The 21,845-nt window shown below is 40.5% G+C and overlaps 1 protein-coding gene across 4 annotated transcripts in view; it reads left to right on the top strand.

Moving 5' to 3' along the window:
- LOC126417107 (carboxypeptidase Q-like) overlaps window positions 1–21,845 on the top strand; it is an 88,963-nt gene that overhangs the window by 45,621 nt on the left and 21,497 nt on the right. The window contains exon 6 of one of the 4 annotated variants that reach the window (XM_050085026.1): window positions 7,710–7,789. The exons of 1 other annotated variant lie outside the window; for it this stretch is intronic. In XM_050085026.1, the coding sequence (XP_049940983.1) occupies window positions 7,710–7,789 (80 nt within the window). Of the gene's footprint in view, window positions 1–7,709; window positions 8,013–13,077; window positions 13,349–21,845 lie in introns of all 4 variants that reach the window. 2 more of the 4 variants (XM_050085011.1, XM_050085005.1) reach the window with 2 other exon arrangements.

Here is a 21,845-nt window from a genome sequence, read left to right as displayed (position 1 = left end):
TAAAAGTAGTGGGACACTAATTGCTGGTAACAAACATAGCAGATAAACATAGACGAAGAAAACTAGCACATCACTGAATGTCATTACTCATGCCATGGATTAATTTCGAACCGTTAATCTATGGTTAACTGTAATATGCTTGTGGTGCTGACAGATTGTAACTGAGGTGTTCTCAATGGGGTTTATGATTTATGTCAGACATATCAAGTTGATCTAACATTGATTTATATTTCTTGTTGAGCTGATGATGTCGAAGGTGTCAACCACATGGACTGTCCACCAATGTGAGCCTAGCTGTGCTGATGAGGTGACATGCTGTCCACACAAGCCACCACCTATCTGGCACATTTATGAGTTTTGGTATCTTTTATCCACTAGCCAGCAATTAAGTGGGAATATTGCTAGACTTGAGCTCTGGACCCAATAAATGCAAGATATTTAGGACCAACAACAATAGCCTGACATACGTTACATATATGCCTGCAGCAGATATTTCCAGTACATATGATTTCTGTTTCCTTTTGTTTAAGGAATTCAATGTCAGACACACATGTGGTACAGTGGTTCATATTCTCAAGACTTGCATTCGACTATTAGGCCAAACAGTCATTAACTGTGTTTTATTGTAGCCATTATTACTCACCGAGTATGTGAAAAAGACAACACAAACACTGTCTGAAAATCATCATGCCTTGGACCAAAATCAAATCTGCTACCATTGTCATACCACCTTTGTTCCATCTGTTCCATCTGCTAAAGGAGGTCAGCCAGACTTCTTCTTTTTCTTTAGTATATGCATTTTAAAGACTTTGGTCTTGGATACATGCCTGCTATTGACGCTAACTTCTGGCATTTAGCAACTTCACATTATGGCTATCAGTTATTTGTTCAAATTCAAGCAAGTGTCTTAACAACTAGGCCAAAAATGATTATTCAGGGACACACGCAGACGAGCACATATACAAGACAAAATTGTCCATATCATGGATTTGAATGGACAATTTGCATTTCAAGTACAGAAGGACAAAGGAACTAAAAATAATTTTCCTGTGCCTGGACATGGATGTTTATCAGCAGTTTCCGACTTCTGAAGTTGAGTGCAGGCAGCTGTCCAGCAGTGACTGGGTGGTCGCCAATTTTGTAGTTCAAGATAGAGATGTGGAAAATTGTATGTAGAAGCAGCTTTTGTTGTTAACTGAAGGCAGCATTTCATGAAAATAACTAGTGATCAAAAGGAGAATGAGCTCTGATGTGCGTGATTTCATGTGACTCTTGGATCTTTCGTGCTTTGAACATTGGTATTCAGAATTTTTCGTTGCTCACATTTTTTATGACATTGTACTGTTTTAGTTGGGGTTAAGTAGAGACAGTGAAATGGAGACCTGTGTAATGTATGTTTCCAGTTCTGTGGTAGTAATTTGGAAAATTAATGTATGCAGGTTATTACAGAGTTGATAGTAGTATGAAGGTGGTAATTTCTTTTATCTTTGTTTGATGGATGAGGGTGAGGTTGAGGTTGGGAAACGCAAGTGTTGGGAGTTATTCCAGGTATGTTGATAAATTTTTCTTGCAACAGCGTAATTGCCTTACATAGATTTGTGCCTCACTGGTTGGGCATTGATGTTTGTCACAGGACCAGAACATGCAAATGTAGGAAATGTCTGTTACATGTTTGTTTGTCACTTAAGGGTAAATCAGCTAATAGGTGAAATGAACTTCCCATGGTGCCTGAATGTTTAATCTGTTCCATTCTCATATCATTTAAAATTTTTGCTTTAACATTTTTCAGCTTCTTAATGGCTTTCTCAAGTTCTTCCATGGCAATTCCAACTAGGGGACTGCTAGTCTCTCTATCTACTTGTCATTCTCTTATGTTAAATTTATGCAGCCGATATTTACTCAGTTAAGCGAGAGCCAATAAGCAATAGTGTGAGGAGACAGATTGATTGTTTCCAGTGCGTGTCTTGAATGTAGTATTCCACCTCTGCGGTAGCCTTGAAAAACTAAACTTCTGATTACAAATCAACACCAGTAGCTCCCATTGTCAAGTCTAGTGCTTGTGCACTAAATAACTACACTTGCCTTCAGGGGCCGAATACTGATGATGAAACTCAACACCCTCACATAGAAACAGATCTTATTCTTGTTGTCTTTCAATACCTGAAATGACTTTGGTCAGTCGCTAAGAATCCCAAATGTCAATTTTTTATAAAATGATATACTACTGAAAAAAATCTGCATCCATTGGCTGCTAGAACCTCACTTCTGTCCCCAATGAGGGACAAAAACTGATTTATCGATTCCACAAGTTCCTAGCAGCCCCTGTAATATTTTTAAGATTTATGCTTTTCGATAGGTGGCACTTTTTGTTTGGCAGCTATCACAGGTGGCAGCTACTATAGTAATGTCTTGTATTTCTGCACTTACTCACAACATAAGTTCTGAAGTCGAAAATTGCTGATGAACATCCATGCCCAGGCACAGGGAAATAACATGTAATTCTTTCAGCCCTTCCGTACTCGAAATGTTGCTTGTCCAATCTCCACAAGTCTCAAATAGCTGTCTGGAGAAACTGATATGCTGTTAATGAGTGAAGATACTGCAGACACCAGGTAAAGATTGGTTTTAATTGATCAGCAGCCTCTGCTTCAGGTGCAACTAAAAATTTTTGCATTAATCCATCATGGGTGAACCTAGTGTTCTAAGTCAGGATATTGCCATTCACAGAATATTGTCAATATTTAAAAAAATAAAATAAAGTGAAATAAAAATAAAAAGTAATGAATGAATGAAGACTACGTGCTGTGTGTGTGTGTGTGTGTGTGTGTGAGTGAGAGAGAGAGAGAGAGAGAGAGAGAGAGAGAGAGAGAGAGAGGGAAGGAGCTGAGGGGGGGGGGGGGGGGGAGAAGGGGGGGAAGGGTAGATGTGCGAAATAAAGTATTGAAAAGTGAGAAAAGTAATCTCATAGAAAGGTATGTCTCTCTTCCTTAGTTCCTTTTATCATAAGCGAGAGAAAAAGGGTAAGGGAAGGATGTTCTCAGAACAAAGAATGGGTAATAAAACTGGGGATTAAAAAAGGAACTGTTACATAAGTATTGGGAGAAATGAAGGAGGGGAAAAGTAAAAGGGGAACGATGCAGAGGGGATTTTACAAGTCAAAGTGTAATTTCAATGATAATACGAGAGAAGGAAAGTTGCTACTCACCATATAGCGGAGATGCTGAGTTGCGATAGGCACAGTAAAAAGATTCACACAATCATAGCTTTCGGCCATTAAGACCTTTGTCAGCAGTAGACAGCTCTCTGAGATTGCAGACGTGTGTGCAAGTTGCGCTTGCGTGAGTGTGTGTCTGCGTGTGTGTATGTGTGTCTACTGCTGACAAAGGCCTTAATGGCCGAAAGCTATGATTGTGTGAATATTTTTATTGTGCATTTCGTGACTCAGCATCTCCACTATATGGTGAGTAGCAACTCTCCTTCTCTCGTATTTTTACATTCCATCCTGGATTTTCCATTGTTTGATTCAATGATAACAGCTAGATTTGTTTATTAATTTTGTGAGGATGGAGTGACATACAAGTGAGATGAGAGTGCAAGAGAAAGAGAGAAATAGAAAGAGACTTGGGAGGTGAATAAATATTAGAAGAAATCTTTTACATGTTTTTGAGAGGATGCAAGGAATAGAAATAGAGGAAAAATAACAAAAGATAGCCATAGAAAAATCCCTCTTAATTCATTACTTTTTTCAAGAATGTAGGCAGGGAGCAAATAAAAGAGAAATGTAATATTTGAAAAATGTATTTAAAAGGAACTTATTTCAGTTAAAAATGTAATTTAAAGAACTAATTGATACTGTATTATCTGATTCAATACTTTTCTGTAGCCAAGTCATCTTCCACTGGCTCTGACTGACAGACTTTAATTTGAGAAAATAAAGCTCTTGTATCTTGTCCAGAATCCCCCCTTACTTCTAACTTCAGTTGTGCATCTTGGCATGGAGTCTATGAGGCATCAGATATAATTGCCAAAAGAGGCAGCTTTGTCACATCCTTCAAGAATGCAGTCCCAAAGTGCATCAGCTGTAGCTGGTTGGTATCGTGGCCAGATATCTGACAGTGACTCTTCTACCTGAGTCCAAATGTTTCCCATTGGGTCAGCAGCTTGGGGCGACCAGTCCAGTTGCTGCCAAACAACTGCCAAACAAATGTGGACTTAAGAACAGAAGAATGATCTTCCTGTAATGTGAATTTTCTTTCACTGTATAGCATTAACGCTGAAGACAGCATCACATTTTTCACCATATGAGTGTATTGCATTTTGTCAAATTTCCCTCAGTTCTATGAAGTACCCCTGCTCCTCTCGCAGAAATGCAGCCTGTGCAGGAAACCTAGAGCTTCCCACTTCTTTGCTAGATTTTCTTGTCCCACACAGTCAGTAAACCTTTGTTGGGCTGTCATTGCTAATGGAAAACACCTCACCTGTGAAACTTACGTTTTCTCACCTCCTATTCAGATGGAGCTCTGTGAATACCATCCAGTATAAAACATTTTTCTCACTGAGTTCCCATTTCACACCAGATCTTTATGTGAGGTGTACAACTTTCCCCAGCCTTCAGTGAAGTGTGTCACTAATACTAAGGAAGTTGGTCTCCCATCGAAACAAGATCTGTGTACTCCGGGAGTGTGCTCAGTCTCTTCCTGCCTGAGCGAGGAACTCTGTTGATAGTTCCTCATTCAATACAATATCTCCACCATCTCTTTGCAGTAGTAGGTTAACTAAGGAAGGATAGGAACAGAGGAATCAGTCAGAATCGTACTGTTTTTTATTATTATTGCTTATCCAGATTTCAGCTATAGATAGCCATCTTCAGTGCATTTGACTTGAGTTACCATCCAACAAACTCAAGCAGTACATGTTGGCATATGACTTTACTGGTGTATAGGCAGAACAACTGCTTATACACTAGTAGTCATGTGGTGATACACTGCTGTGAGTTTGTTGGAAGGTATGTATATATAAAAATATGTTTGGCTGATCAGCTGTTGCAGATGGAACTAATGCAGCAAGAAAGAGGTAGCAAATTTGCCTATGGTCCAAGGCACAGTGATTTTTGTAGAGAGCTTGCATTGTCTTTATTGCATACTTGGTGAGTAATAATGACGGTGAATGGCTGTTTGGTCTAATTGTTGAATGCCAGTTTTGAGAATGTGAACCATTGTAACACATATGTCTCTAACATCGAATTCTTAAACAAATAGAAGAGGAATCACGTGTACTGGAAATATATATGTAATTTATGTTGGGCTGTTGTTTGTTTGTCCTCAATACCATGCATTTCTTGTGTCCACAGCTGGAGTGTAGAAATGGATGCTGACATTCTGAGCTTCCAATGACTACACGAGGTGTTATTTGTTAATACAATTAGTTAAATGATGGCTACTTGTAATGAATATTACAGTTTGGTGTATAAAAACCAGGGTTGCCACAAGTTCTGGAAATCAGGGCATATCAGTGAACTTCAAATGTGTCAGGGAGGGGGGGGGGTGGGGGGGGGGGGGAGGAAGAAAACTGGAAAAATCTCGTTTTTGTCTCAGTAGATGAAATGGCTTGTGCACTGAGATGTCATACATCATCGCTGGCTGGATGCAGCTGAGAACATGCGCCGCTTCCCTACTCCCTCCACCTTATTGCTTCTCCCCTGTCTACCACTCCCCTCAGCTTTCACTCAGTGCCACCACCACCACTTCTTGATGCTAGCCAAGCAGCTGCTGACGAGAGGCAGGGAGGTCAGGGAGGTGTGAGGAGTGGTTTTTTTGGATCTGATTCTCAGAGTCTGTTGATGCAACAACCAGAGATGGCGGTCATGTGCACATGAGTTGTGTCCGAGTGATTATGTGAATGTGTGTGCTCTCGTTTTCTGACAAAGGCTATGGCCAAAAATTTAGTTGTGAGAGGTTGATTCTCTTTTCTGTGTGCCTGTATGCAGCTCAACGATCATCTTTACAGCAAATTGCTACCTATCCTCATTAGTATTGATTCTCAGAGTATTCGTGCAAGTTACCTACTGCATGGATTGATCACCATGGTCTCATTTCATCAATATGGTGTCTGTGACATTTGAATAACTGGCCTCATGATTGGACTTCCATGACAGGCCAGAACTGCAGGCCATTTCTATGGGTATCTCTAACAGATCGGGCCTGTCATTCTGAAGCCCATCGTTTCCCAATAATGTGCAGGCCCTGCTCGTCAGATTTAGTCTCACCAATCTGACCACAGGCCAGGTCTGTTTGTGTGTAGCGCAATGTGGCTGATTTTTGTGGTTTATCTATGGACCCAGGACCGCGGTACTCCTCCGCAGGCCAGAGGTAATCGGCGATGGATTTCAGAAATTGCGACTGTCTCACCACAAGCACACTGTGCAATGCAACATTTTATAGTCATTTTATTTATTCTAGAACATTTTGGCACTTTGGAGTATGAACAATAAGAAGAAGAAAATTGTGGCAGTTGCTGGAAGTTTGTACACTATCTACTCATGTACTTTTTGAAAGAAAAACCACACAATACATGTAAAATAAAGGATGTAACACAGTGGGTTATAACCGACAGTAACCAACATTTCATTGGCAGTCACCTACAGTGTTGACTTAGATAACTCTTCCCTGCCTTCTACACTTCTTTTTCTGAGGTTATTTCTGAAATCAGTGAAGGTAATTTAAATCTGCCTTGCATCTCCAATAAAATGCATATTTTTGTCACCAAATGTGTTTTGTTTTATTGAAATAAAATAACATCAGTGGCCTTAATGAAACAAATATACCACTTGGCTTGCTTTCTTCACCTAAAAGCAGTTCATTACAAAAGATGCTGATGCTAGTACTTAAGATTTTTGGTCACATGTTTAGAAATACAGAAGTATTTACATTTTTGTCAACTTTTGCCTTTACTTATCCTTGAGCACTCAAAATTTGTCAGGGAAAAATGCTAAAATTTGTCTGGAAATCAGGGAAATATCAGGGATTTTCACTCGGGGAAACTTGTGACAAGCCTGAAAACATAATTGGTCACATAAATCTGTGCTTTAGCTAATCCATCAATCTCACAAAAAGCCTTCATGGTAGCCACAACAAAAAATTTTGATGAAATTTTCTGTTATTGTGGCCAAAATATCACTCTTCAGGAAAAACTATGAAAGATAGGTGGAGAAAGAGGAAATTTGGAAAGTTGCTGGGGCTGATTTGTTTTGGATTTGTTCTATTCTTTTTAACTTGGATATTGTTTTGAGAGAGTTATTCTTCCACTTAACCAAGTTTCCAAATCATTCTATTTTTGTGAACAAATGCTTCATTGAGCAAGGCCTTGTAACAATACATTATCAAACACACCATTCATGTTCGTTAAACGTGTTGTCTTGTGATATTTGAGTGTGATCTCCATATTTTGTTCTGTGATGAAGTTTTAAATTTTTATAGTTACAATCAGTAAACACATGTTCAGATAATATTACCAATTCCCCTAGTATGCAAACTAACTATACTTGGATAGTATCTGGTTTCAAAGCACTATTGTTGCATGATGTGTGTGTTTTGTTTAGTCGACCCTTCTATTACTTCTTCGACTGACTGTGTGACACTTTTGCATCATACTGAAAGTTAATAATGTTTTGTTGAATTACAGTTATTAAGTGTTTTTTCCCATAATTTCAGGCTTCTCAAGCCAGTCAATGCCACCCAGTTTAGTACTCAGCCATATGTTGGATCAGATATAGCCCTGTGGACTAATGCAGGTGTGCCTGGGTCAAGTTTAATTAATGCAAATGGCCATTATTTCTGGTTCCATCACTCAGCAGCAGATATGATGACTGTGGAAGATCCGCATGTTCTTGACTTGTGCACTGCAGTTTGGGCCGCAGCTGCCTATGTAATTGCAGATTTGAGCACAGACATTCCCCGACAATAATCCTGTGTCCAGTCACACACAGGACAAGACTAGCAAACTCCGTAACAAATGTTGGTGCAAGTTGTTGTATTTTGTTTTATGTTCAAATGTGTAAATAAATTATTGAATATTTGTGCTTGTCACTGTTGTTGGTCTTGTTATTTGGAAAGTGTGTGTGTGTGGGGGGGGGGGGGGGGGCAGGCGGGCGTGCGCGCATGTCCTCTTGGTCGAATAATTTGTATAATCTTTGGGTTTTGGGTTTCACAGCTTTTTTTGTATTTCAGGCAAACATCTTATTCTGCAGGAATTGCATTTTATTTGCTGTATCTTCCCACAATTAATGTTGAGGGGAACTTACTATGTAGTACCTGAATCATAAAAACAAGCTCTCTGGGAAGGAAACCATGTTACATAAAATCATCTGGTGTGTACATGTTTATGTAGTGATTATAATAGATCATTCAAGTGTGCTGGATCCTTTAGGTACCAGAAATAGGGGTCAGTGGGCACATGCTGGATGAGGTTCCATGTGTGAAGATGGTCACTGCTATGCCCTCACCACTATTCACCTACTTTTACGAGGCTCCAGAGACATGGGAATTATGTCTCTGATGTTTTAAAATACATTGTCTTGCTTTTAGTGTTTCCAGTAACCAGCAAAGTACTTTATTCTTCTCATGTAGCAACAGTTGTGACCACTCTCAAACCCTAGTGATTTGTTTCTCGGTGAACTGTGCGCTCTGTTTATTAAATATTAGTGTCATCAAGTGCATCTTGTTGCAGCTAAGCTCCATTTTAATTAATCACAAAGAAAGTGGACAGTCTTACACACCATTGGCTTCACTTTTCAGGGGTTCATATGCCAGTGCAATTTCACTCATTAGAATGTAAAGAGTCCTATGCAAATTATTGATTCGTGATGTGGTTGGGCCTCGACAGGAATGTCATGACTAAAGCAGTGGCAACATCTGACTGTAGTGTTAGTGACATTCTTGAGATTGCTAAGTTTTTTGCGATTGCTTCTGATATTCAATACGTTTTTACTGACAAAATTCATGTGTCAAAAATAGTAGGCTACCATTGAAACTGCCAGCAGCTGAAGATTATGATTCATAATCATCTTTTTACACCCCTGTGTGTCTCACCTGAGTTGTTTGTGGTTGTCTGGATCATCAGTGTTTTGAGAGACTTACTTACATTGATTTAAATTAACCCCCCCCCCCCCCCCCCCCTTTTCTCAGCATTGAGTAAACCCTTTTCAAATACTAAACAGGTGGTTCAGAAATGCCGTTTTCCCCTCAATGTTGAAGCATTCACCACACAACCTGAGGATGATACAGTTATCTTTAGAGCACAGTAGCTGTCATTCACACCACTGTTGCCCACACCACGCCACCCAATGTTTGGCATGTGGCAAACTGGGACACCTGTCAACAAGTGGCTCGTCAGCAACCCATCTCATCATGGTCTGGTGGCAACACATCGCAGTCATGGCAGCTGATCGAGCAGTTCCACCGGTGCCCAGAAACTGACACTGGCTCTTCATATTTCTGGCCAGTGAGTGGAGTTCCAGGTGGACACAGAAGCCTTCCTGTCAGTCATGAACGAGGACATGTATCAGTGGCTCGGCTAACCTTTGCTGTAAAGGACTCGGCAGCGGGTCGTGTCTTATTGCCAACAGACAATTCCTTTCCTTGGACTATGTTTGCTTACAGCTAAGCACAAAGATGTTGAGTGTTTACTAACATTCTTAGTAGTGAGGTCACCTAATGCTATTAACATTTTCAGCTTTGATGCCCTCATGACATTTGGTTTCAAAATAGTGGACCACATCAATTTTGTGCCATTTTCTGATCTCTATTCAGTTTGTGATACACATAGGCAAAGAGAAAACATTGCCAAGTTGTGCGGAAGATTACACGGCTCTCATCACTATGTAACTGTCACTGGTGCCAAAATTTTGTGGAACTTGCCCACTACTGTTTGCTACCAGATTTGCTGCTCAGGCAGAGATTGGAGTGAATGAGGGACACCTATGGTTGTCATTAAAAAATGTAATGCGTCATTACACATTTTTGATGATTTCAAAGCAAGTTCTCTTAAAGCTCTGTCCAACATTGATTTTATGCCTTACCCAAAGGATTTGTTAATGAAGGGACCAATATTTTTCAAAAATAGATTTCAAAGATGTTTATCTAAAACTTCCATTAACCAGCAAATCAAAACAATTGATTATCTTAAATATCGTGTTAGGCTTGAACACTATAATCATTTACCATTTGGCGTTGCCATCTTCTAGAAATATACTTGGGACAGTTGGTTTAGGGTATTGCTCATTGTGTTAACTGTTTAGACAAAATCATCACCACAGGACTGATGCATGTAGAACACCAGAGGAACCTTGAATCCTTTTTCAAGTGTGTCTTTGAAAATGATTTACATTGTCAGTTAGATAAGAACAACGTTTTCGCCCTTGATGTTAAATGCCTCGGACTCATTAGTAAGAGCATTACATCTGCACATAACCACTTGGATGCCCATCACCTTCTCCTCTCCCCCTCTGTTCATCTCCTCTTCCCCTTCTCTCTGTCCATCTCCTCCCCCCTCTTTCTGGCTGTCGCTTCCTCCCTCCACTCAGTTGTGGCCATTCACACGTATAGCCCCTGGCAGCCTTGATGTCAGAGGTTATCAACCCTTTCACTCTGCTCCCCCCCCCCCCCCTCCCAAACCCCTCCCCCAATTGGAGCCAGGTGGTTTTTATTCCAACAGTGGTTCATATCAGATAATAAATCGTATGCATACCAAATTTGGTTGAAATGTATTCAGTGGCTTAGGAGGAGGTATGGAAAACACACACACACACACACACACACACACACACACACACATTTGTCTGTAAAATTGATGTAATGTTCTTATTTGTTTCTTTCTCATCCATTGAAAAATTTCTCTTTGGCTATTCCTTTACAGTGATGAACATCCTTCCATAATTCAAAATAGGAAATGTTATTTCTTTTAATCTGAAGGATAATGTACAATGTGCACTGAATAGAATTTTTGGTTGCTTGTGAATGGAAAAACATGATCTACATTTCATTTGGAGAGTATTTTTTCTGTGGGTGTATGTTCATTGTGTTGGATTGTCTGTCTGCACCAAGTAATATTGTTTCTTAGGGGAACATGTGTTTAGTTCTGGAATTTCTGTGTTTGTTTCTTGGCTAAACAGATAATTACAGCAGTTGTAGATGCAAATTTTCTTTAGGGGATGTGCATTGTAACTTCATTTCTCTTCCTTTTTGTTGTTTATTAATTTTTACTCTATTGTTTGTACATAGTGAAAACTAAAATGTGAGTGAATTAGAAAATACGTCTTACAGGGTGGAGCAAATAATAAGTGGCCTGGAGAACAGAGTTCTAGGGTACAAAGAATCACAGAGGAAAGGAAGTACAGTACTAACCTGATTAAGACCTGTAGCAGATGTTGAAAGTGACCACCATTCATCTCTTGACGCCAGTGTGAGCACATATCGGAATGTTTTTTTGACTTTTTCAGAACAGATCCTGTCTGACATCATTTTCAGACTTACTGTTGCGTGGCACTCTTTTCTGGCACTTTGACACCATTGAACTTCTCAGCAAACAACTGACCACACCATTTCCATGACTTTGGTTTCACGTAATTTCACATAACTTTCTCCAACAAACACCTGCCGCTCCACTGTGAATATCATCATCCCCTTTGCACTGTTCCACTCTCACTGACACAATCCACACAATGCTGTGAACCGGTGTGGATCACATGGCGGGTGTACATGTGGTGCGCGCGTTATAAGGTGTGATTATATGCATACGTTCACATACAATCGTATCCACTCATCAGGGCCATTTTTATTTGGCACACTCTGCATATGTTTGCTTGCTCGTGAAATACTTTACCATGTTCTGTAAAATGAGTAGGAGATGACTGTCTGGAGCTAATCAATTTGTATTAAGTATTCATCGTATTTGTTACCCAGGGCAAGCAAGTGATAATATGCATCCAATTGAATGGATACTATTGTGTGCCTTCTCTTTCTCCTAAAATGTGGTTTTCTCACATTATGAATCACACTCATCATTAATGTAATACACTTACTGTAGTGTGGCTGACATGTTTTCTATATATTGTCCAATATTTATTGTGTAGTGCTGCATAAAAAACCAATGTTTTCATTGCTGTCAGAGATTACTGGTTCTGTTACAGGGGTCTGACTGATTTTACTCAGATTCCTTTTGCTCTCCCTTTCTTTTAGAAGACAACTTATTAAACCAGATTTAGTGATTGTTATTTAACTCCATGTTGTGCTCTGTTTGGCATCCTTATCGGTGTTCGTAACAATTGACTTTGCAGTCATTCTTTTTGCTCTTGTTTGGCTACAGAGCATGGCTTCACTGCAAAAGTACTCCACAAGCAGACACTGAATGCAGGCTTGCAAGCAGTGAGTATTGTACCCCCTCCATCTTCACAGGGAATATGGAGGAATCCATGTGGAGACCTGTGTAAATGAGGAAGTTGATCCTGATGGAACTGCTTTGACAGATCTAAACTGTCTTTACATTCCCTGTCACATTTTTACCATTTATGTAATGTCTTATATAGAAAATTTTTACATTAGTAAAATCTTATGTATTTCTCCTTCATTGCAGTCTTTCCACATACCATTTTTATGGGTTGCATTAATTTCAAACAATTTTGTAGTTTTAGTAGTCAAATGTACAAAAATAATATTATTCACTACTTGGCATTATTGCTCGTACTGATTTGTTCTTTTCTGTCATACTGCTGCTTGCATGCTGGTGACAAGTGCCAGTGTAATTGCAGAATGAGCATCTTCCATGCAATTCGTGCAGTACTTCCAAATAGTACTCTCTAATTTTTTTGCTGCTGCAGTTTCCTATTGAATTACAAACAGTATCAGCACCATGACAAATAACAAGCACTAAGTTTTAGACTGTCATGAATGTGCATTATCCTACTGCATCTGTACTGTAACACAATCATTACTTTGCGTAACACCCCTGTGAGTTATAGTCTATTAATGTGGTTTAATGACTTTGATATTAGGATGTATTAGATGTGTCTACCCATTATTTCAGACTTTTTAAACCAATTGGTGCAAGCCGATATAGTACTCCACAAGTAGGAGGATCAGACATAGCCTTGTGGACAGATGTTGGTGTGCCTAGCTCGAGCCTAATTAATGCGAATGAGCATTATTTCTGGTTCCACCATACAGCAGCAGATATGGTGACTGTAGAAGATCCACATGTTCTTGACCTTTGCACTGCAATCTGGACAGCAGCTGCTTATGTAGTTGCGGATTTGAGTGCAGACATTCCCAGGGATTGAGGAAACTTCCTGTCACAGGCAAGATTAGATATTATTTTTACAGACCAGCAGATAGCTCAACAAACATTGTCTTTTAAATTTGATTCAGTTTAAATGAAACCCTATGTTGTAATGTAAAATGACATAAGAGCTGAAAACAGTATTTAATTTTACAGTATGATTTAGTGTGATACTCAAAGGTATTTTATTCATTATTACACTGGTGTAAAAGCCTATACATTTGTCTGCCTTTTTTCATATGTGTAAAAGGAGTATTGAATGTCTATGGAGCTTATAGTCTGATGTTTAGTCAACAGCCTGTTTTCTATTATGATATCACTATTGCTGCAGAACATGCATTGTATTATTTATAAGGAATAAAACAGCCATAAATGAAACTGCACCCAAGTAAAGATAAAAATGTTTACTTGCACGTGACAGCAGACTGGCTCATGTGTAAAAATGCTACGAGATTCTAAAGTGTCCAGAGTCTGAGACTGTTTTACAAAGTATTTTATTCAAATACTGTCCAAATTGCTAATTTTTGTGACAGTTGTTGCTTTTGACTAAAATTGGTCATCTCAGTATTACTAGAGTCAGAAAAGTTGTATGAAATGATAGATTTCAGGAAGTTTTACTTGAATAAACTTATATATACTTATCGTAATGCCAAATAGTAAGCTGTCTGTCATATGTAATTTACTTTTTACTCACATGTAACAATTTTTGATTCTAATGAAAATCAGCAACGTTCATACAAAAATTAGTAAGTTGTAAGTTTTATTTATATGAATAAATTTCTGTCTCTAAATGATTAACTGCTCAGGACATTTATGCCTAAAATGAGATACCTTTGTGGGGATCGAGATCTTACGTACGGTAATATCGAACCCAACATTAAGTATTTGCTCGTTTATAATGAATTAACTTTATTTTGATCATGTCGGTACAAACACATCCACTCGAATACAGAGTTCGGAACACACTGCGATCAGCAGTTTTCAAAGAAGTTCGTTCTCAAAGGTGAGGCGGTCGACTCTTCCAGTCGGATAACCGCCACAGAGCCCCCGCCGGTAGTGTGGAACATGGTAAGGATGATGAGAGGCATGTGTGCACCCGGCTGGCTGATGGCGCAGGTGCGCGTGACCGATCGTGTCGTGGCAGGCACTAGTGCGAGGTGCGATCGGACCGTTTTTCGATGTCTTGGTGGGCATGACCAGCGGAGGGAAGGAGGCGTGGAAGGCGTCCACAGGTTGACTGTGCCATGCTGCTGATGGCACGGTGGGAGCAGAAGGCGGCGGCGTGTCGGTGGGGAGAACATCGTCGTGCTGAGGCTGTGCGGTGCAGCGGGGTTTTGATCCGATCAAAGATGCGGAGTGCGTTGAAGATGCGATGTGATGTATTGCCAAAGTATTTGCCGGCGAGCGCCGCGGTAAGTGCAACGTGTCCGCTAACAGTTTGTTATTGGCCGTATGACATAAAGGAGCAAGCATGCTGTGGCTTAACAAGTTGCGTAAGAGATGCCGGATGAGCAACACTCGCGGTAATGATGGAGTTATAGAGGCGCTTGATGTCGCATCAGGGGAGAAAACAGCAAGCTGCACATAACTGACCTTGGCGGCGGATGACTTCGGTGTAGACGGAAGCGTCACCTCAGAGTCTGTGGACGGTGAGTGTGTTACAGCGGTAGATGGCAGGATGTTACAAGCAGAGTTGACAGTGTCGGTGTTTTGATGTGCGAAACAGCTGTGATCGAAGGTTGGGGGGCGTGGCCGTGAGCCCTGGGCATGAGGCATGGCGACGGCGAGAGGTGGTGGAAGGCGGATGTGGTCGGTGAAACCATGGTCGGAGCAGGAAGGCGATGAGACGTAATGTGAATGTGAAGAAGTCGAATCGGCGGATGAACTACTGGTCTGTGGCAGAGAGGCGACAGTTTGATGGAACTGGAGCTGCGTGTATGCTGTCGCTGTCGGCACTGTGGTCGAGTCGTAAGGCTGCAAGCTGCTCGCACAAAACTGCTGCACGGTCGTGTGTCGGAGTGGAAAGATGCTCACTGTCGAAGCAGAAACGGCAGATGTGTTGGTTGTACATTGCGGAGGTAGTGAAGAGGGCAGCAAAGCAAGCTGCACTGGAATGTGGCTGGTTATGCCGTGGTACAGAAACGAAGTGTCTGGAACTACCAAGGAAAGGTGGCAGCGGCGTAAATAAGTTGCTTGTATCACATCAGTAACGTAGAATTTCCACTTGAGGTGGCATGATGACAGTTGTGACATCTTGGACATACGTCCATGTAGTGTGATCGTCAGGGTATTAGTTGTAGCTGGTAGTAACGGCAAAGGATCGTCAGCAGTCGGAGGCGGAACAATGACAGGAGCATCTCGTTGCATGTCGTGCTCGGTCGGTGTTGGCTGCAGCATGTGTAACTGATCTTGTACCAACAAGTTGTATGTCGCAATTTGCTCACGTAGCTGTTGCAGTTGTTCAGGTGAAAATGTATGTCATGAAGCAGTCTGCTGTGTATCACTGAGTAAGATGGGGTCTAAATCAGAATCTGTCACTATCAAAGGGTAACCTGGCATAAAAGACAAGGTCGGTGGCACAGTATTGACATAACAGTTTGAGTAGAAGAGATTGTCTGTGCGATCATGAATGTGAAACTCAGTACTCGGCGGCGGCGGAGTGAGAACATGTTCACTGCTGTATGAAGCATTGATACGGCTGAAATCGTTGTCTGGGGTGGGTGAACAAGTTGCGGGCGCGATCGAGCAGTGAATGGCCAGGCGGTAAGCGTGCATAGTGTCGGCGAGTTGTTGACAAGATGCGGGTGCGGTAGCCGTGGCGGGATTGTATGTCGCGCAGCTGTTTGTTTTGACTGGGTTGAGGTCAGTGAGCCAGCATGCGGCGGCCGTGACGTCGCTGTCGGTAGCAGTCGAGCATAGTCTGTGCGGCTCCGGTGCTGTGTAGAGGGAGGCGTGGCATGTCCAGTGTTGTACTGAAAAACAGCCGGCATTGTCGTCAGTGTAATTGGTGCATTGTTGTTGATTGGTAGGATGTCCTTGATGAAATTTTTCCCGTGAATTCGACCAGGCATATGATTTAGCTGTAGTTCGGAGTTCGTGTGAACTGGGATTTGCAACATAGTCCCCGTTTGTTGCAGTCCATTGTTTGGCATGATTGTCCAATGTCGAAGCAGTGCACAAAGTTAATGCATTACACAAAAGCAAGTCAAAATTGTCCAAATTAATCGGCAGAGGAGCACTGCACTGTCCGGAAGTGAAATTACCGACGCATTGAGCGGGTTTCGACGGGTGACGTGTGCGCCTTGGTCGCATTGTCGATGTGTGAGAAGGTGACGAAAGTTATCAAAAAGCACGATTCACACAAGAGTCGGGAATTTACACACTAATTACACTTCCTGTACACTGCATCCAGATGCGGCGCGATGCGAAGTCGATGGGTGTAGAAATCCGACAAAGGGTTGCAACATTGTTTGTCCATGGTGATGTTCCAGTACACATTTCTGGCGTCGTAAGCGGCATTCATGAGCGTCAGGGTCACCAGTGTGGGGATCAAGATGTTACGTACGGTAATATCAAACCCAACATTAAGTATTTGCTCGTTTATAATGAATTAACTTTATTTTGATCATGTTGGTACAAACACATCCGCTCGAATACAGAGTTTGGAACACACTGCGATCAACAGTTTTCAAAGAAGTTCGTTCTCAAAGATGAGGCGGTCGACTCTTGCAGTCGATAACCACCACACCTTTGTTGAACAAAATTGAGAAGAAAGCATTTGGGAAATTGAAATTTTTCAACAATATGATGAGAAAATCATGTGAAATCTCTAGATGAAGGAAGAAACTGGATGAGATCAGAGGGGAGACAACAGTCTGATTCCAGCAAAATAAGAGATATGAAACACAAAAAGTTGGGAGTGGCATGGAGCAGATTTTGGATATGTTGTTGCCCTACACTGTTTGTTTTGTCCCACTGTTGTCAACATTTTTGTTCACCACTGTTCTAGCTGGGCTTTTACTGCTGGTCTCACTACTTGTCTGTAGTGCCACGTCTAACTTCACAGATTTTCTAATCTTGCCAGCTGCTGGCATCTCATTGTTAATTTTCTTCTTATTTATGTCCTACAGTGTCTTCCTAGAATAATGCCACATTTGGGTTTCTTATTGAAATTGAATTCTTCTGATGTCTTATCTATACCAATCCTTTTCCAATTTGGACTGTAAGATCAAACACAAATTCTGAAAGCTCATAAATTCTACTGTGATACAAAAGGAATAGACTGTAACATTACTAAGAACAATTTTTCATGTCGTATTAGAAACCTTGAACTTTGTTTTTTTGCTTTGACATGTTTCACCAGAATGTATCAATTCAGTAGCAGTGGAGGAGCAGACAAGTTCTTTTGCTCCATTGAAAAATGTTGTGTGTGACATATTAACAAAGAAAAGAATCCAGTGTTGCAAATTTTTGTCCTTACCAAATACGTTCTGTTAGTAGTGATTGCCTTCAAAGTAGGTCCCATTTGAGGTTACACATCTGCATGCATTTTCTCCTGATCAACACATATCTGCATGTCATCCGTATACGAGACTGCACAAAAGCTCAACAATTTTGCACTCAAGCAGAAGTAGATTACTCATGTACTGGCACTGACTTATTAATTCCGATGAAACTTCTTTCAACGTAAGGACACATCAAGGTTGGAAAACAATTATGCACTAATGCACCTTTTATTTTTTTCAGTTCCTATTACTCATGAATATAGGAGTAGGGGCTCTTGTAGACCTTTCTTTTCATTCAAATATTCCATTAGGCTGTGTCTGGGTAGAGGGGTTCTCAATTAGGAATATTTTGGAGGAGACTTCCAGTACTGAAATTTACCTAATTACCATAGAAAACATCCCAAAACCTTGGTTGGATTCAGGAGAGGTCATCAGGCATGGGTCGACCTTTTTAAACCATCTGTGTGGTACTGTAGATTGGGGTTGTAAGTATCATACCGTACAGCCATCCACCCTAGCAGGCTCTCACTTCCTTGTAATCAACAAAATTAGTTTTTGATTAAAAAAAAAAAAAAAAAAAGAAAGAAAAAAGAAAAGAAGATTGGAAGATGACTGAGTGACAGAAGCAAATAACAACAAAAAGTGAAAATTAACCGATTCCAAATGTAAATTTTGTGAAAGCGTTGCAGCCTACTGGAACAGCTTGTAAGTACCAAGAGAATGATTTAAACTTTGAACTTTGGATTTATGTTCTGTGGACCTAAAAACTGTCCATTACCAGAGTGTGCCATGTGCAGAGAAAAACTAACCATTGAATTCATGGTCCTTGGAAAATTCAAAAGACATTTGAATAGTAAACATAGTCACTTATCTGGGAAAGATAAGGACTGTTTTAGCTGATTGATTTCCTTACCAGAAAAGCTATGTTACTGAGAGCAACTATATTTGGAAAAGTGCAAGTGGCCAGTTATAAAGTTCCTGAAACAGTAGCAAAAAACTGCAACTCCGTACTACTGCAGAGGATATAATTTCTCGTCAAACGAGACTATTTCCTGGCGGATTGATGACATGTCTTCAGATATCCAGTTTAATGTACACAAAAAAGTAAGTGATGGTCATTTATGAGGGCGCACTGGAAAGTAATACCTCTGAATTTTTTTATTCTGTTCTCAGTATTGGTTGAGATATTACACGTCATGCATATTACTCAGTCGACATTCCTGCTTTGCTGGTGCACGTTGCAAGCCTCTGCCACTAGAGGACTCTGAATTGTAGTGTTCAATGTGGTGATTTGTAATGTAACTATATTAGTGTGTGAGAAACAGCTCAGAAAATTGAAAGCACAAATTCAAAGAGTTCATCCACACATGGAGCACACTCTCCTTCAGCATGACTATACCAGATCACACACAAGCCCTGCGACATCTGCAACAGTCCAATGCCTTGGGCTCACGGTCATCAGTCATCCTCTATATAGTACCAACTTGGTCCCATCTGATTTTAATCTGTTTCCAGAACTTAAAGGTCATATTCAAGGACTTCATTTTCATAGTGATGAAGCGGTGCAAGCCGATGTGAGGTTGTTACTCCATCACCAAAGTTAAATGTTCTGCAGTAATGGTATCAATGAAATGGTCTCTCATTGAAAGAAATGTGTTCGTCACCAGGCTAACTGTTGAGAAATAAGTATGTAGACGTGAAGAATAAAGATGCTGTGTGTCAATAAAGTTGATTTTTATGTAAAAAGCTTTGAGTTTTCAAGTAAAACATTGGGAGGCTGTATATTTCAGCACACCCTCGTATTTATACTGCAGCTTGACGAGTCAACTGATATAAAGTAAGAAATGTCAATTACTGAGTTGCATAAGATTTTTTGATGTGGATTCAATTATTGAACAATTCCTTTCATATACTGAACTGCCCTCAACATAAACTGGTTTAGATGTGAATAATTCTATATTCGGCACTTTGAAACCAAATGGGCTGTCCTGGAGAAGTTGCCATTGTGTTTGCACAGAGAGTGCAACAGCAGTGACTGGAAGATTCAAAGGAATTTTAAAAATCCACTGCAGATGGTCAAGAAAAGAAGGCACAGGCATGCAACAAATTTGAAATTTCTTTTAGTCAAGATAACACAATCTTCCTTCATTGAAGTCTGTGTGAAAACAGTCACAAACAAAAACACAGGTAGTGCATCGGGCAGAAGGCCTATTAATGATAAATAACAAAGAGTTATAAATGGAAGTTTTTGCACATTAGATGCCAAACAAAAACCTGAAGGGACCTGTCAGAGTTCACAATGATAAACTTACTAAGTTCAGGGAAGTCAATTATAAGGATGAACACAGAATTATTACAAATCCACTGATCGGTTACTACGTCACGGCTGTGTCTTCTTCTGGAGAGGTTGCGTGGGAGGTTCTGGATTGTGAAGACTGGCGTGGGCAGTGGTGACTGTGTAGCGACGGCTCTGGAGTGAGCTCTTGATGATGAAATGCAACTGAATGTGGCACCTGGCCCAGAAAGCCCACTTGGAGTGACAAGTTACTGCTAAGGGTCCAGATGCTGGCCTAAGTACAGCCCTGGTTGCCAGGATACAGCTTGTCCAATTTCCTGTCACATGGCCGGTGTAAGAAAGAGGTCCATGGAGCCAGAAACCTCAGACAGTTTTTAGGCTGCTGTTCGCTGGCCTTGTGGAGCATGGGAACTTTCATAGGCTATCTCATTAGAAGCTGCCTGCTTGCATATCTTGGATGTAATGTGTATTTCTGGCAGAGTAGGTATAAGCCCACAATACAGAAAATTTGGTGAAAGACTCAAACAACACATTGCTTCATATATCGTGAGGCTGAGGTGGTGAAGACTGTTGCAACAGAATTTTGAGTGAGGCATTAACATGGCACACTTCGTTAAGTCTGGGGCTTTTAAGACAGGACCTCTTGAACAATTGTTGCCTGAAGGGGATCTTAACATGAAATTTTGATTCTGCATATATAGATCTGCTAGATGCCTAAAGCTAGAGACCTAGAAACATTTTCTGAATTACAAAAAGCCTGGATTTGGCAGTCACACATGGGAAAGAAAAATCTTAAGAGGTTTACTGTTACTTTCAAAGTACATCCGTATATAGTAGATACAAAGTAGATAACATACATACTCATATTAAATCACCTCATGGCACAATATTTTCCCTCCACCACTGTCGACAAATATGACTGGGTGCATTATCCTGATGTCATGCCTCCAGAATCCATCACTGACCTTTCTCTAGAGGAAGAAGAGCAGCTTGCAGAACTTCAGGTGGACTGAAACTTCAGTTGAAATATGGTGAATTACCACTTATCAAGTTTAGGGTGTTAGCAAAGAAAGAGCACCTAGTAATAGCAGTGAGACCACGTACTACACTGTTGCATTTTTTCACCACCTATTTGTGCAACCTCAGACTTTTATCACAAGCTAATATAAAAAACAAGGCACAGGGAGTAGACAACATTCCATTAGAGCTACTGATATCCTTGGGAGAGCCAGCCATGACAAAACTCTTCTGTCTGGTGAGCAAGATGTATGAGACAGGTGAAATACCCTCAGACTACAAGAAGAATATAGTAATTCGGATTTCAATGAAAGCGGGTGCTGACAGGTGTGAAAATTACTGAACTACCAGTTTAATTAGTCACGGTTGCAAAATACTAACATGAATCCTTTACAGAAGAATGGAAAAACTGGTAGAAGCGAACTCAGGGAAGATCAGTTTGGATTCTGGAGAAATGTAGGAACACACAAGGCAATACCTGACCCTATGACTTCTGATAGAAGATAGGTTAAGGAAAGGTAAACCTATGTTTATAACATTTGTATACGTAGAGAAGGCTTTTGGTAATGTTGACTGGAATATTGTCTTTCAAATTCTACGAGGGTAATCCCAAAAGTAAGGTTTCCTATTTTTTTTAATAAGTACATTGACATGTTTATTTCTACAATGGTTTACATTAGTTTACAGCTTGAGCATTT

Source organism: Schistocerca serialis, chromosome 1, assembly GCF_023864345.2.
Source record: "Schistocerca serialis cubense isolate TAMUIC-IGC-003099 chromosome 1, iqSchSeri2.2, whole genome shotgun sequence".
In the NCBI taxonomy this organism is placed as follows: Eukaryota; Metazoa; Arthropoda; class Insecta; order Orthoptera; family Acrididae; genus Schistocerca; species Schistocerca serialis.
Note: the sequence above shows the minus strand (reverse complement) of the source record. Positions and strands in the feature narration are given on the sequence as shown.